Source organism: Numenius arquata, chromosome 6 (assembly GCF_964106895.1).
Source record: "Numenius arquata chromosome 6, bNumArq3.hap1.1, whole genome shotgun sequence".
Lineage (NCBI taxonomy): Eukaryota > Metazoa > Chordata > Aves > Charadriiformes > Scolopacidae > Numenius > Numenius arquata.
In genome coordinates, this window is record NC_133581.1 from 59,186,420 (window position 1) to 59,202,407 (window position 15,988).

General features: G+C 43.7%; 1 protein-coding gene across 1 annotated transcript; it reads right to left on the reverse strand.

Moving 5' to 3' along the window:
* Nucleotides 1-1,744: 1,744 nt before the first annotated feature.
* Nucleotides 1,745-15,863, reverse strand: ALKBH1 (alkB homolog 1, histone H2A dioxygenase). The gene is given in 7 exon segments (XM_074148414.1): nucleotides 1,745-3,248; nucleotides 3,765-3,958; nucleotides 5,069-5,159; nucleotides 8,587-8,749; nucleotides 12,597-12,705; nucleotides 15,544-15,695; nucleotides 15,698-15,863. Coding segments are annotated over 7 exon segments (1,299 nt in total). The 3' UTR covers nucleotides 1,745-2,824.
* Between the last annotated feature and the right edge of the window lie 125 nt (nucleotides 15,864-15,988).

Sequence of the window (15,988 nt, forward strand, 5' to 3'; positions counted from 1 at the left end):
ACGCTTCATTTCCAGGTGGCCTTGAATTAAACATGATTATCTTCCTGTAATCAGCTCATTACATTAATTTTCTTGCAGAATTGGTCCAGATGACCTCTTCTTTCCCTTCCCTCAGCTGTGCACAGCAGGACATCCTAGAAGACTGCTGCCTGTGCCACTGATGCAATTTTGTGCTTATGGCCTTGGACACAATTTTAATTCCTTCAGAGGAATTAAAAGCTACAGAGATTATCTCAGCATGCACCTATATGAACACCAAAAGTGTATTTGTCATACCTTTAGATAGAAAGATTTGATCAGTGCTACGAAAAATCCTGTTGTGTCATCCCAAACCTAAACAGATGAGGTGCAATGGCACAGCCTGAGAGCTGCGTAGAGCAGGGCAATGGTTCCAAATCATTCTGTCCTAGAAGGAAAATTAGCAGAGCGCATCACTGGATGCAGCCCTATTCCCTGCCTTTCTTCCCAGGGCCATTGCTGCCTCTTCAAAATCTGGAAGCAGATTTTTCAGGGTTCACAGAAGTCCTGTGGTTTGCTCATTTGTACTCTTCTGTGGTGACAGAACCAATGCTCCCAGGAGGCTGGCAGCTCAGGAAATTCTCCCCTCTTACAGTTGTTTCTCTTTGTACGTGGGTGACTTTTTTTCTTTTCCCTGGGTCATTTCCCATATGCCCATTTCTGGGTCATGGACTTTTCATTTTCTGGGTGTCTGATACAGAATTGGATGAGGGCTGTCTCTCACCCCCAACGGCATTAGATAACAAGCTTGACTGCAAGTCAGTAACTCAGCAAACTCTCCACTCAGTCACATATAAACATAAGGCTTCAACGGACTAGATGCTTCCCATGACCAGTGGTTTGCAGCATCTACTACAATTTTAAACTGCAGAAGACAAACCGCATGTTTTTTTGTCCTTGAACCGCAGGAACAATTGAATCCTGGAATAAATGACTGATTGTCATTTGTTAAATATTTGTAGGGAACTGAAGACCTAAGAAATGAGAACCGTGGACTTTAAACCTCAGCCTGCGACATGAAGAAACCAGCTCCCGTTCATGACCAGCTAGCTCCATGACTGTCTTCTCTTGTCTTTGGTGCTGAGTGAGTTGGCAGATTTTTGCTTCCCTCTCAAGAGTGAAGAAGTGAGCGAGTCTGCCTTCTCGGGGGCAGGGGAACAAATACTGCTCTCCCCTTCCTCACCTTCAGGTGCCACTAAGGGTGCTTTGCTGGTTTCTGAAACTTAGTCAACTTTCCTTTCTGGTCATGTTGTAACCTCTCTGCATAATAGTATTCACTCTCCCAGGGCTCAGCTGTAAATACATCAGGCCTAGGATACAGAAAGGACACATTTCTGGCACAGAATAAGATATTAAAACCCACATCCAATTGTTTTAGAAATTAAATTACTGGAGTTCTTTACAGTATTGTATAAGGAATTAAACACACATTCACCTGCTATGAAATAAGAAGAGCAGACACACTTTCCCCGTGAGGAAAAACTGCCACGTACATATTAAATTGGACTTTGATACTGCAGACAACACCTCTCTGAAACTGCCCAACAAACCCCAAGCTGCCCATAAGCAAAGCAGCCCTGCAGACATACGCAGGGCTCCTCCACCAGAGCTGGCAGATGGCAGAGGCAGCAGAGTCAAAAGAAGCCTGGAGGGAACAGCACAAGGGATGCGGCAGCACTAACAATACACTGAAGGGAGAAAAAGAACAGAAGAAAAAAAGCCAGCTCAAAACTGATAGAGATCTTTAATTTAAAAACTGAGTAAGTTTATTCATTGGGAAAGTGCAACAAAATACCCCAGGGACAGTGCATTCCACTCCAACAATTAAAATTGCATTACAAAGCAGATAGGAAGGTCTGAGTCTTAAAGAGAACTGGCACAAAAGCTAGTGCTTTTCTTTGTTTCAATACATTTATCTTTGGGTGACAGAGATAGTCGCTGATTAATTTTTTAGGTACTTAATTTACAACTTCATTGGTTCTACTTGCAAGTCATTCTGCTCCTTAAAGATGGTTGCTTGGGACTGGAGGACCATAATCTGCAGGCACTTAAGGGGGGGCAGTTTTGAAAGAATGGGGTTATAGGGCTCAGTCACACACTTACTGTTGGGAGGAGACCCAGCTGGGAGCTACCAGATATTCTCAGTAGATATTGCCCCCGATTGTTTCTTTCTAAAATCTGAGGTGTGCAAAAATAAAAAAGAGCCCAGTTCCACTCATAAGAGCAGTTTCTGCTGCAGCTGAGGGGGTTCAAGCAGGCAAAAGGAGAGCACAGGACTACAGCAGGATTACAGCAGGTTTTGCTTGAGGGAGCTGCTGGTTTCTGATCAATGAACCAACTTTTGCTGTAGAGGTAACTCTCCTGGAAACACTGCAGGAAGGTCTCACCCACAGCAGCCTATTCTCATACTTGTTACAAGCCCCAGAGGATTCTTTAACACACAGCGATTATGTATCTTTTGCTAGCACTTTCTGCCCAATGATTGCAAAACACTTTATGAGCGTCACTGAACCAAGCTTGAAATTCTCTGACATACAGGTACTTTAAAGGGAACCAAGTCCAGAAAACATCTGCAACAGAACAGCAATAGAGTTCATCTCCTGAGTCCCAGAACCAAATTTATCTTCCTTTTCCACTGAAATTCTTTTTCTCCCCCAACCTATTTCTTACAGCAAGAAGGACGACATTTATTCTGCAGAAGTTTATTAGTCCCAATACGGACAAGTGACTTCTAGCATGATTACATTAGTTCCCAATTCCATATGGAGGTTGCCTGTCCAGTCCACGTCAGCGTGATCTCCTGGTCTCAGCTGTCTGTACTTGGTTTATGTCTCTTGGCTCTCCTGTTTTCCTGATGGTGACTGTCTTCAGAGGGTGCTTGGCCCCCTCCGTTTGTCCCAGATTCCTCTGGAAATTTCTGACCCTCAGCCAACACCTGCCGAATAGTCATGTTAATGCGAGAAGACTGCAAGTACTTGGCACAGACCTGCCAGTCCTCATCAGAGCTCTGCTCAATGACCGAGCCAACAGGGAGGGCTGAAGAAGGTGCTTGGTCCAGGCAGGAAGGCAAAGCTGTCCCTTCAAGGTTGGGGAGGACCCGGGGGACAGCATGGTACAGCAGACGGCTGAAGCCAGACATCACCATGATATCTCCACTGTGCATGAACATCGCTGTTGGGGCCTCCTCCCGCTTCAGGCCTCCAAGCAAAAATATCGAGGATTGCCCAAAACTAGAGATGGTATGAAGATGGAGAGAGAAGAGAAAATAGATTCAGGTAGAGTACAATTATACGTACAGTAAGAAAATATTAGCAGCTAAATCCCTTTATAAAAAAAAACCAAACCAACAAACAAACAAGAAAACCAGATGGACGCCTAGTAACAACTTTACGATGAGAACACGGAAAATGGACTAAGAGGCCTGGTTCAAGGTAAGCACAGTGTGAGCAGTCGCCTTGCCAGGTCTGAAGCTCTGCTGAGGTATTTCATCCTTGCCTACTAGTACCCAATTGCCACTCTGCCGCTTCTTTTTTTGATGCAAAGAGCTCTTCCACTCCAGCTGCCACATCGATGCTATTCAAGCAGTCTTCAAAGAAAACCCATGCCCTTGAGCTACAGCTTCCTACTATTCAGGACTTCAGAGGGTGAAGATTATATAGCCAATTAGCAAACTACATCATACCCACTTCCTACCAAAAAAAAGCCACCAATCCCTCCACAACACTCATGTGCTTGCCTTGACTCACCTGAATGATAAAAGGGGCCGAGAATGGTCTAGTTCAGACTCATCCACATGAATTCCCAGTGAAGAGTCAAAATGATAGTAGTTCAAGATCCCTGCTTGGGCTTGGAAACCCCGGAACCCACAGGCTGCGGCCACTTGTTCTGACAGAAATGCAAGGTCTGAGGGGAAAGGAGTGTGGTGATTTGCTGAGTACTTCTGGAGGAAGGAGAGTGGAAAAAAAAAACAAACAACACACCCAGAACATCAGAGCAGCAAACACAATCGGAGACATGGAATGAGAATTCAAAAGTTTGGCTGATAGTCATGGAGAAGGACATCGTGTTTGCCTGGAAAATGACTACAACATAACCTCTTATCATTTAATTCTGGGCCTATGCTGAGACTGCCAGAGACTAATTAATCATGGACTTAATCATTACATCTGGATGACAAACTTGAAGTCAGTAAGATTAGTATCTAACGTTAGTACCAACATCCTGAGGATCTACTTGGTCACTACGTAAAGCTGCCAATAGAAAGATAGTTCTGTATCTCATCAACAGAGCTCTGAAACAAGCATCTTTGTTCCTTCTTTGAAGACAAACAGGAATCAATTGCAAACCTACTTTTTCTCTCTCCCATGAGTGATTCTGAGAGGACTGGAAGGGAATAACCAAGCTTTTATTAAGGCCACCCAATAATAGGCTGACCTGGTAAATATAAGGCTGCAAGCAGATTTCGTTAAGTATTTGCAGTATACTGGTAAGACTGCATATTCACTCTGCCATCCTTTCTCAGCCTCCAGCTGACTCGGTCTTATGAAAAAGTTGATTTTGGTCAGGAGCCCCAGAACAGTTATTAGTTGGTGAGGCTGTACTATACTGGTTCAGACTCTTAAGTTCAGAGTTCCATCAGCAGCAGTCTCTTCCTGCTCTCCCTCACCTCTTGAAACAGTAGTATCTTAGAAGTAGCTGTCTTCAAGCACCAAGGTCATTCTCACCCTAAGTAGTTAATGATGCTTTTGTAACCATCCATGTGGCAGGGTAAAAATACTCACTTACCCTGGAACAGAGTCACAGGTCTAGAGCTGAGTATACGCTACCATGTTAACTTTCAAAGGAAAGAATGCAGCAATGGACTTTGGCCCTTAAATCCTTCACAGTAAACTAATACAGATTAAAATGGTCTTACAAGCATGGTTTGTTAGAGCCTTTCCTCAGGACTATTTTGTAGGATCATAAGCATTTTATTCCATGATATACTCCTCAGTCTGCCATTCTGAGTGCTTACAGCTACGAAAAATGGAGAAGAATTTAATTTCAATACCTTAGTGTCCCAATTATAATGGTAACCAAGGGTCACCCAGCGCAGCTTCTCCAATAAGCTTCTGGGCTCCCGTTTACTGGAACCTTTCCTTCTGCGAAGGCAAAATGGAAAGAAATAGGATATGTGTTAATTTCTGAGAGGGTTTCTGGTAGTGCAGCATGCAGTAATGAAATTCACTCATCCATGTAACAGCCTATTAAAACCATCAATGCTAAACTTTTATTTTCAGTGTCATTATTTTTTTTTCCTCCAAAGACCTTGCAAATTCAGTTCATGCAACCTGTGCAAGCTATAGGATCTACTGCCAACTGCTGTCAGTTTGAAAGCTTGTATTTTCAACATGGTACATAATACGTTATCAGATGGAGACAACACAATGAAGTGGTGCAGATTTAGAAGTCAGAATTAAGCACGTACTATTTGAGCACCTGAAAGAACAGAATCTGTGAAGATCTAAAAGCTGCAAACAGAAGGAAAAAATATTCTAGGGACTTAGTGGAAAACAACAAGAAAGGAAAAGGCTTTGCCTGACAGTGAAGCACATCAAACTGCATAGCACTGCAAAAGACCGTTAGTTCTACTGCTTGGTACTTTCACAAGAAGTCCTTAGGATGGTTCAGCAAGAAGCAAGACTGCTCTAGCTATGACCATATGCTTCTTGTGATGTCAGGAAGTTCTAGATGGCAGATATCTCCTATCCACACTGCTACCCAGGACAAAAAACTGTTCTTCTCAAGTTACAACCCTAATGCAGAGGGACTCAGGGATCTGAGGCCACATACCAATTTAACGTTCTTACTTGAAGGTGCTGAAGGCAGGAAGAAACGTCAGGGATGGGTTTTTACTATGGCCTATGGAAAAGTCCTTAAAAATTTACAAAGAGTATTGCTATAGTAAATCAGACAGAAACATGCTATTGACAAATACAAAAAGGAAGGTACACATCTATCTTCTAGTCCACTTATTCCAGCAAATTTCAGCTTATTTCGTCAAGCTACATCATGCATTACAGTAAAGAAAGAAAGAAAAGGGAAAGGCACTCAGAACAACATGATGATAAGCAGTAACACCAGATGGTTGGCTCTCATTTATAGTCTCATTAGTTCAGTAAGACATGCTGTCTGTTACAAAGCAGGATTCATATTTGTGCTGCCATGGTCAAGTCTCAGCAAAGCACCTGCATTTAATGTGCATTTCTACCTGGATACACAGCCTGTTTCTGCCCTTCACCTCAACCCTACTGATAGCTCCTCAGCTAAACCAGAAACAGGACAGAAAGGCCAGTTTCTGTACCTTTAGTAATTTTTCATAGACACTGATTATTGGAAAAAAGTAATCTTTCCAGTTTTCGTCTTTGTCATAGGTTAATAGCAACTGCAATTACCATAATGCAGCGACACAGTAACTGTCAAATACACGCTGCTTGGTACAATTATGGAGCCTACAGGCAGGTAACACAGCATTTTGAAAATAAAGCCCCAAACTCGTTTTTCTACATCTTTCAGTCACCAAATTTAATGTCCATGATAAAACATTTTTAGCATGTGCTTTTTAAAAGTACCGTTCTTCTTTCACTACAGTGCTGGAGCGTTTACACAACAGCAGGAACCCCAATATGCTTGGTAGGTCCCTACTCCCAGAACTGAGTGTTTTGCATGTGATTTCACATGTGATTGCTAAGGAGAGGAAAGGCTGAGTGTTACGTATCTGGAAGCAATTAGTTCCTAGAGCTGTAGCAGCAGGTGCTCCTACAAGAAAGGACAGAAAACTTTTGGTGTAACTATGTTTGAAAGAGAACAAGATTGAACAGCAGGAGGGCTTTGGTCTGAAGCTCCCTTTATTCACTGGTAAATGATTGCATCTGTAAATTCCCCCCAACCTTTTCCTTATATGCAAGGATACGTATCTCTCCCTTGTCGGGATGCTCTACTCCCTTTTATGCTTTTAATTGTCCACAACATTAAACAAAGTACCCCAACTCCACTCTGTGAGGAGAGCATAGCACACATTTCTAGGAACTGTATAGAATCTCCCTACCTTGTGATTCCTGCATCCTGAAAAGAGCAGATAAACCACGACCTAAGCATATTTATGCATCTTCCTAATGGCTTTAAAAAACATTAAAGTTGTGTCCAATCTTAGCAGCAGAGGTATTTTTAGTTAAGCACTCTGTTTCTCCCCTCCCTGAAAGGCTCTTACTTCAGACACTAGACAAGTTGGCTAGTTTGATCCGCTGTCTCCAAGGTAAAAGCACAAATACAGCAGTTTGCTCACTTGAAGACTCGGGCAAGTACTTAATAAACTGCCAGTGTTTCTGCCAGCCATCACTCTTCCAAACGCTATTTTCAACTGAACTGGATTCAGCTGCAAATTAACCTCTGTTCTGATCATTCTCTGTGCGCGCAGGAGGTGCTGCTGGGAAAGGCCTGTCAAGCTGGAACAGCACCCCACTTTATTCAGCTGTAGGGCACAATGCACAACACTTTCAAAGAACATTTTTTCATTCTTGATGAAACACAAAAAAGGTGTCTGAATTTCTGTAACTAATTCTGACTGAGCCTGGAAAACACAAGTGGGGCCATAACCTCTCTCCTGGGTGTAAATACTTAGAAGTCCAAATCTTGCTTTTGCCATTCTGTATCTTGTAGATGATATCATGAAAAATGAGCAGTGAAATCAACAAGGTAATGATAAATACCCAAACAACTAAAGGATTGTGCACTACAAACAGCATCCATCTTGTATGTATTTTTACAGGGGACTTTAAAAAAAAAAAAAAGCCTTTAAAACTTTGACTTTAAAAGTTTCTACTTGACTTCCAAAATTGGACAAATTCTCCATTAACTTCCAAATCAGGTAGAGGAAAGGCAGCTGCATCAGCCACAGAACTCTGAACCTGTCGGGAATATTTCAGACTAACCAGGATTGCCGTGAAAATGGTACATTTAATCACTATCTCAGATTGAATGAAAAAAAAATAAAAAAAGACAACAAACCAAAACAAAGAAATACTTTGGAAAATAAAACCACAGAAACTAGCTGACTTGAGAAGTTAAAAAAACCCCTGCAGATAACAGCCTTTCAATTACAGTATACTAGGTCTGACAGCTGACTGGGAAGAAGAGCTCACATGAGAGGGGTGTTTGGAAAGGATCCCTTTTGCCTCAGGCAAACCGAGGCCTAGAGGGACCTCATGGTTCCACTTGTAGCTAAGCTTAGCAAGCTTCCAAGCACCATGATATCAGCCAGGGTCACTACTTTACATTTGACTGATAGCTTTGGAATAATTTGCTACTAGAAAATCCCATTGTGAGTGTTAAAGCAGAGAATTGACAAGGATGCACATCAAGCCATGAAAAATGCATCTTTAACTTGGCGTGTCTGATGCCATCTGTATACTGCCAGCATGGACACAATCTTTCCAGCTTCCCTTCCCTGCTCATTTTTCTTAGACTTTCTCAGAGCTGAGACTTTCTGGCTCCTTTAGTTTTAGCCACCAAAGGCTATTGTTGACTTACCTCAGCTGCTCCTTGCTCTGTCCCCACAAGTCAATGGTCTTCTCAGGAGCCATGTGCAGGTCCAGGTTGCAGACGTTGGGTTTCTGGGGGTATAGCTTGAGACACTGTTTCACCCAGTGACGCTGGCAGCCCGGAAGGAAAGGGTTTGGTATGAAAATAAACCCTGAGCACAGAGAAAAAGGGAGGGGGTGGGGAGAAAACATGATCAGGCATTTCCCTGTTTTTTCTAAAACTAGAGCAAAGGACAGGTGTTGGTGGTACTGAAAAAACACCTTAGACATACAACCACTGACTTTTCATGTAAGCTGATTAAGTCTATTAACAGGTCTGAACAGTTAAAACCTATTGGTTTTTTCAGTACAAACAAATGGTGGCCATAAGGTAGAAGGCAAAGAGAGCAACCAACGCTGGCCCAAGTAAAAAGTGACAATAAAGGACGTATCTGTGTAAGGCAAATGCCTTACACAGATACAGTGATTACAGTTAGATAAAGGAGTAAGAACTTGGAAAGCCAATTGCTTTGGAGTAAATTTGATTTTGAAATGACTCAGCAAGTTAAAGTAATTCTGGCCTAGTTTTACTAGATTTCAAACCACCCTTTTTGCTGCCTCTGAACTCATATTTGTCTTCTTATTGCTGCTTCAGGTGTCATGAACTACAGAGAGCAGTCCACGGTCTGAGCAAGTCTCCAGTAACATAAACTGTCCACTCCTTTGCTTCATGCTTCTTTCCAGGTAAGTTTGGTTGTATCCACCTTTCTATTTTGGTACGGTAATACTCATCAAAGGGGATGCAAGTCCCAAATATTATATCCCAAATTATATCCCAAACTGCTTGCTGTTGACTGCAAATACTTTCCAGTCATTGTTAATTAACAAAACAAAATAAACATGTAGCTAGTCTGCACATTCATTTAGCCAGGCACCTCAGGCCGAGTTCAGCAGCAGCCCAAATAAGAGGGTTAGCAGAGATGTAATGAATTGATTTGGTCTATATCTTAACAGCAAGAGTCCTTGACATAAGATCTGCCATCACCAGGAGTGCTAACAGGATTCTTCACTGGAATTTTCTCCCCAGCGTCCCAGGGGTGTTTCTTTCCAGGCCAGGGTTGACGGTATTGATGAATGAGTGTCTGACAGGAAGACGCTATTAATCTGTATCGTACCTACTCTGAGAATCACGGTACTCTCTCAAAGACAGACAATTCAGTAAGACTCACCAACACAAAATTCACACACAAAGAGAGATAAGGTTATATGAGGAACAAAGGAAAAGGAGGTTTCAAGCTTTTTGAACTGTGTCTTTTTGAACTTCTCAGTCATATCAAGTTAAACAGAGACAAAAATAGATGAAAAAGGAAGAAGCAAGGCTAGGAGTCTCAGTAGGATACAAACTTGCCTTGTGGCCTTAAGAAAGTGGTAATAAAAGCACAGAAAAAGCTTCCTGCCAGCATATCTCTCAGACCTCACAAGATTAAATTAACTTTTAGAAAAAGAGCCTTCAGTGTATTAATAATATACTGTCATTCATTTCGCTCCATTCCCTGCACCTTCAGACTACAGCAGCCGTCTCATAGGTCTGGTTACAAGAAGTTTCCTTGCCAGAAGCACTAAATTTACTTTCTGTTAGCCTCTGCATAGAGCAGAATAATAATATTGCCCTTCCCATCTACAGCTTTTGATGTGGGGTTCTCGAAGCACTTTACTACATTCATGAAATTATGCTCTACTATACATGTATTATCTCCAGGTATTAATGAAGGAATTGAAGCCAGGAGGGCTAGTTACACATATAGCTGAAAACAAGAATCCAAATTTTTGGACTCTCATCAGAAGCTTAGAACATGCTCACATCTCTCCAAACCTCTCATTGCTTACTCCTAAGAAACCAGATTAATCTAGATTTACAGAAGCGAGAACAACTAAAATGTGGGTTACTGCCATGCTTCCGATGTCAAGAAAGGCAGAAAACTCTGCATTTCTAACAGTTGCAGAGTTTTACTATAAAATTCTACACTAAGTTCAACCATTAACCTAACAATGCAAAAACCACCACTGAACCTGTCCCTAAGCACCACATCTACCCATCTTTATAATAACTCCTGGGATGGTGACTCAACCATTTCCCTGGGCAGCCTCTTCCAATGTTTGATAACCCTTTCAGTGAAGAAATTTTTCCTAATATCCAATCTAAACCTTCCCTGGTGCAACTTGCACCCATTTCCTCTTGTCCTATCACTTGTACCTGGGAGAAAAGACCGACCCCCACCTCACTACAGCCTCCTTTCAGGTAGTTGTACAGCAAAAAAGTCTCCCCTCAGCCTCCTTGTTCAAGAGTAATAGTTCCTGGTAGGGCAAATAGTGCTAGAAATCAGTGACTTATCACACATGGGAGGAAGAAGAGTAAGAAACATATTTCTGTAGCAATCTTTCTGAGCCAACTAAAGAACACCACAGACAAGCTCTGAAGGGAACACAATTGAACCTCGTGGCCTTGAAAGAGCTGGTCTGAGTGGAATGGGCTAAAGACAAATTCTTTGGGGATCTGTATAATAAAGGAATCTGCCTTGAGGAAGCAGATGCAATTCTCTCACTGCAGGAAAATCTTGCAGCACACTAGGAATTAACTGACACCTCGTGAAAGTGGTATCCAGCCTCAATTAAAAGAAGGATAAGATATGTAGATGTCTAGCAAAAGTAAAATTGGTTTTAGGAGGGGATGTGTGTCAGCAAGACCCAAAGACAGCATCATCCACGTCTCGCAGAACTCAGAACACCGCAACAGAAATTCATCCAGCTTCTTTAGCCTTATATTCCATTGCTCACTGTGAGGACAAAACTGAGTGACTTCCGTTCCAATTGTCCACAGACAAACTAAAGAAATTCTAACCTATTTTAGAGGGCTATTGGGGCAGTTGGCTAAATATCTTTAGGGTACCTTTAGGATATCCAGTTAAAAGTAGCTGGAAAAGGATAAAATGTTATTCTTGTCCACACATGACTTGATTCTAAACAGGGCTGAGAATTTGTTAAGGTATTTGCATTTCATTTTAGTGAGAGGTTTTCTCTGACAAAGCAGAAGAATGATATAGTGACCTGGGGACCAGGGAGCAGTTCTGTATCAAGGTCTTGGAGGACACATTGAGCGTGTGCCAGTCGTGCACCTCACAGCAATAAAGGCTGATTGCACATTGGCCTGTATTAGTACGAGCTACCTAAAGGGGCATTACAGAGAAGGCAGAGCCAGATTCTTCTCAGAGGTGAATAGCAAGATTAAGAGAGGCAACAGTCACAAATTACAGCAAGGCAAATTTGATTAGATAAAAGGTGAAAAAAAAAAACCACAAGAGTGGCTGAACACTGAAACAGGTGCCCAGAGAGGGTGTGTAATCTCTATCCTTGGAGATTTCCAAAACTCACCCATACAAAGCTCCGAGCAACCCGATTAACTTTCAACTTGACCCCGCTTTAAGCAGGAAGGTGGACGAAACCTCTGGAGGTCCCTTCCAACTTAACCTCTTTCTGTGGTTCTACCAGGAGACCTGCAAACCTAAGATCCTTTTCAGTTTTTGGAATAACCTGCCTAATGAAATTACTCTGTACCTTGAACAGGACAAGAGGCTCTTATTCACTTATTGTGCCCTGTGTTCTACATCAGCAAGTAGATGCATTGAAATGACTGTATTTCAGTCACTTATCTAATTTTCATGATTTATGTTGAGGAAAAGTAGATGATAGATATCTTATATTTCTATAGCAAAGGCAACAGCAATCTGTTCTCACGAGGGATGGTCTGGCTGATCAGAGACTGTGAAACAACTGGCCCTTCTGTTCTCACCTTCATATCCCACCCTTTAGCTGACTCGTTCGTCCTCCTGGACTTTACATTAAGTTACACTTAGGCAAACCAAAGTAGCTTTTTCAGGCAAGGCAAGGAATGTAAGATGGAAGATGCCTGAATCCAAAGCAACAAGGTTGTATTTAAATTTTCTTGAAACCAGAAGTACCTACCCGGATACCCATTGAGGCCATAGGCTTTCCACTGGCTAACTGGCTGCAGTCCTGCTCTGTAAGCATCTTGATCACTGACTGAAGAAATGCTGAGCTGTGATCTGAACACCTGGCAAAAGAAAACAGATCTGGTAAAAAAAAAAAAAAAAAAAAGAAAAGGAAGAAATATGAAACGCATCCAAAACCAGCACCTGTAAGAAAGAGTGTTACCATATTCCAAGGTAAGTGAAAATGCCAACTGTACCACGGAACTATTGTCTAAGCAACTGTGACCAGAACAGGGCATACTGCTGTACTCAACACAAGAATCAAAAGGTACCTACAGTTTTTACAATACTTCGGGATTAGGAGAGATGCCCTCCATTCATAAAAAAACCCCAAACAATTATGCCAATGAGAAAAAATTCGGCACTATCTGTCCATATCCATAGTACAGCCTCATCTGATAATTATCAATCTCCATTAGAGAGCAGTATTTAGTACCCATAACACCTTACATCTTCAAAGAATGTTCCAAATACAAGTTGCTCATGATCCCATAGGGCCAATGACTATTCTCATCTGTAATTTACAGAATGAGTAGTAGTACAATGATGAAGTGGCCAAGGTTGTCTGATGTAAAAGACTGCAGAAACCCTGTAAATTCTGACTACCACACTGCCACTTTTGTTTCCAACAGCAGGGTCAAAAGCCCAAGGCTTAACAAGACGTATTTTCTTGATGTATTCTCTTGGGTCACAATAACACGTGCATTTAAGCTGCAATAAGCCAACACTTGCTGAAAAAACCAAACTCATCCACTGTGTTCCCACTCCCTTCTTCCATTGAGACTGAGAACTGTCTTAGGGAAGGACAGGGCAAAGGCAGGTTTGGTTTGTTCTGGCTTAGCTCCCCAGTCCAGCTCTCCACATGGCCGTGCAGAAGTACAGGCTCGTTTTAGGAAAAAGAAAGCAAGCAGAGACAGGCAAGACTTTATTTATGACAATTTAAAGTGTATATGAAATTAAGCCTTTGCATGCAGACTCTGCAGTGGTGAATGTGTAAACCAGTCTCTCTGTGGGCTGACAGCTCTGGTTAACGTCTTCTGAGCAACAGCTCTAAATTAGGTAAGTAGAATTTGTAAGAAAACTCTAAATTAGTGCTGGGCAGCAGCTTCTGGCAACATGCTCAGTTTTACCAATTTTTCAGCTCTCTGCCAAAAGCAGCTTTGCTGCTGGAACAGCTTAGTTCAGAGTCCTGTCTGCAGAACGTCCCCAGAGAGGCTCTTCCTTTGACTACAACTCGGCTACCTCTCTGCCTTCTCAAACTGCTTACATACCATCTGCTTCCAGGGCTTCTGGAGAACAGGAGCTGTTTCTATGCTGAATAGAACAGGAGCTGTTTCTATTACATTTGCTGAATCAGTTAAATAAGCCTGGCAGCAGGGCAGCTGGGGTACTTCACACTTCACTGAAGAGCTCAATCACTTGAAGCAGTTTTCTGAGAGAAAGGGAACAATAATATCCGGGCCAGCCTGCCTGGCCTGTAGCTCTTCTTAAAAAGAAAAAGCTAGATGTTTTTAACCTGAGGGAAAGACGAACAGAAGATGCTTTCACTAGTAAGCTATCAACTCATCTTAGAGGGTAACAGCCACAAAAAGAATGACATGGAGATAGGACAGATGCTTGTGATGCTTTCAAGTACTTTGAATTTCCCAGAAGGGCTGCAATGCTGGAATCCTTTATTCGATAAAGGATTGCTGCAAGCTCAGGAAAGGCTGAAATGTTAACAAATCCCTTGTTTCATGCTAGCACTTTGAACAATTTCATATGGGTCAGGTTTTATGTCCTGTTAACAATATCAAAATTATAGTCTGGAAAGATAGAAAAATAAATATTTTAACAGAACAGTAAAAAGAAAAGGCTAAGCATTTGAACTGTGCAAACTTAGGCAAAGTTTCATTTTAAGTGTGTTCCCTACTCCCTTTTTACCTATAGACTCGTACAGAGAAAATCCCTGGTTAACAATACTTCAGCAGGTATCCATTACCCTTATGTGAAGTGACAAAACAGAAGATGAGTTTAAAGGATCACTTCTCCATCACTTAAGACATGGTTAACTACTCACCACGACAGCTGCTGCTTTCAGCTGTGTGCCTGACTGTGTGCCCCTAATCCACTGCAATGGCTGGACTTGCCCTGATGGCTAAGCCAAATGCTTATTACACAGGTGTAAGAAAGTAGAAGACTCTTTACCAAGGGGAAGACAGCCAGAACCCTGGCACACACTGCGCAGCGGGGGAAGCTGATCCCAGCTCCCTCTCCAGCTGCCTCGGATATTTCAGGGCCGAGACAAGAACCAGTAGGCCCAGAGAACCGTGCCAGCTCCGAGAGCAAAACTTGCTTTTTTCCATCCACGCGTTCCTCTGCTTCCCTGACGTAACATGTGGTTCTATTAGAGGCTTTGGAGACCACTTACTGCAGTGTGCAGAGCTAGTTAGACACGAGGGGAATAAATAAACGTAAGCGAAAGCGGTAAATCTGTGACCGGGCGGTGTGCTGGTTGGAATGGCACCGTGTACCCTAAGACAGGGTCCCGTAACCCCGGGGGCAGCCGGCCCCCGGGGACCCTGGGGGAACTACCGCGGGGTCCGTGGGACAGAGGGGCCCAGGGCCCTCAGAGCCGCACTCCCCCCCGCCAGCTGCTCCTCTTTAGTAACACAACTCGATTTTGAAGGTTATAATGACCCGTAGGAGGCTCAGCACTGGAGGGCACCGTCTTACAGCCCATAACGGGACGGCATAAGAGATGTGGCGTCGACCACGAAGGGAAGCAGCAGGTGGGGAGCAGAGGCTGCAGCAACGCCACCACAGCTCCGCGCCGGAACGCCGCCACGCCGCTCGGCGGACGGGACCAGCTCACAGCACAGCCCCACCATAGAACGAGGGCAGGAGGAACCCGGCGTTACCTGGCCCCCCGGCACGGAGAAATCCACCACACCCCGCAAGTCCGACGCATCACGTTGCCGGTAGAAGCGAAAAAGCCGGCGGAAGGCGTCCTCCCCGCCCTCCCGGGTCAGGGCCGCCGCCGCCATTTTGGCAGGGCGGCGCTGCGCGTTTGCCGGGGCGGGGCCCGGGGTGACCACCTCCCTTCCCGTCGCAGCTCCCAAGATGGCGGCGGCCAGTGCGGTGCGGGCGGCGGGGCGCCGCTCCAGGAGGATCTTCGATATCTTCGTGGCTGAGGTTCCCTGGACGGTGTCGAGCAGTGAGTCTGCGCCGCTCCCCTCATCCCCCGCTGGGGCTGGTGTGGGAGGGGGCGGTCCCGCCGCGTGTGCCGGTCACAGGCCGTGGGGGCCGCGGCTGCACCGGGCCCGTGTAACCAGGTGTACGTTTCCCCTACAGAGGAGCTGAAGG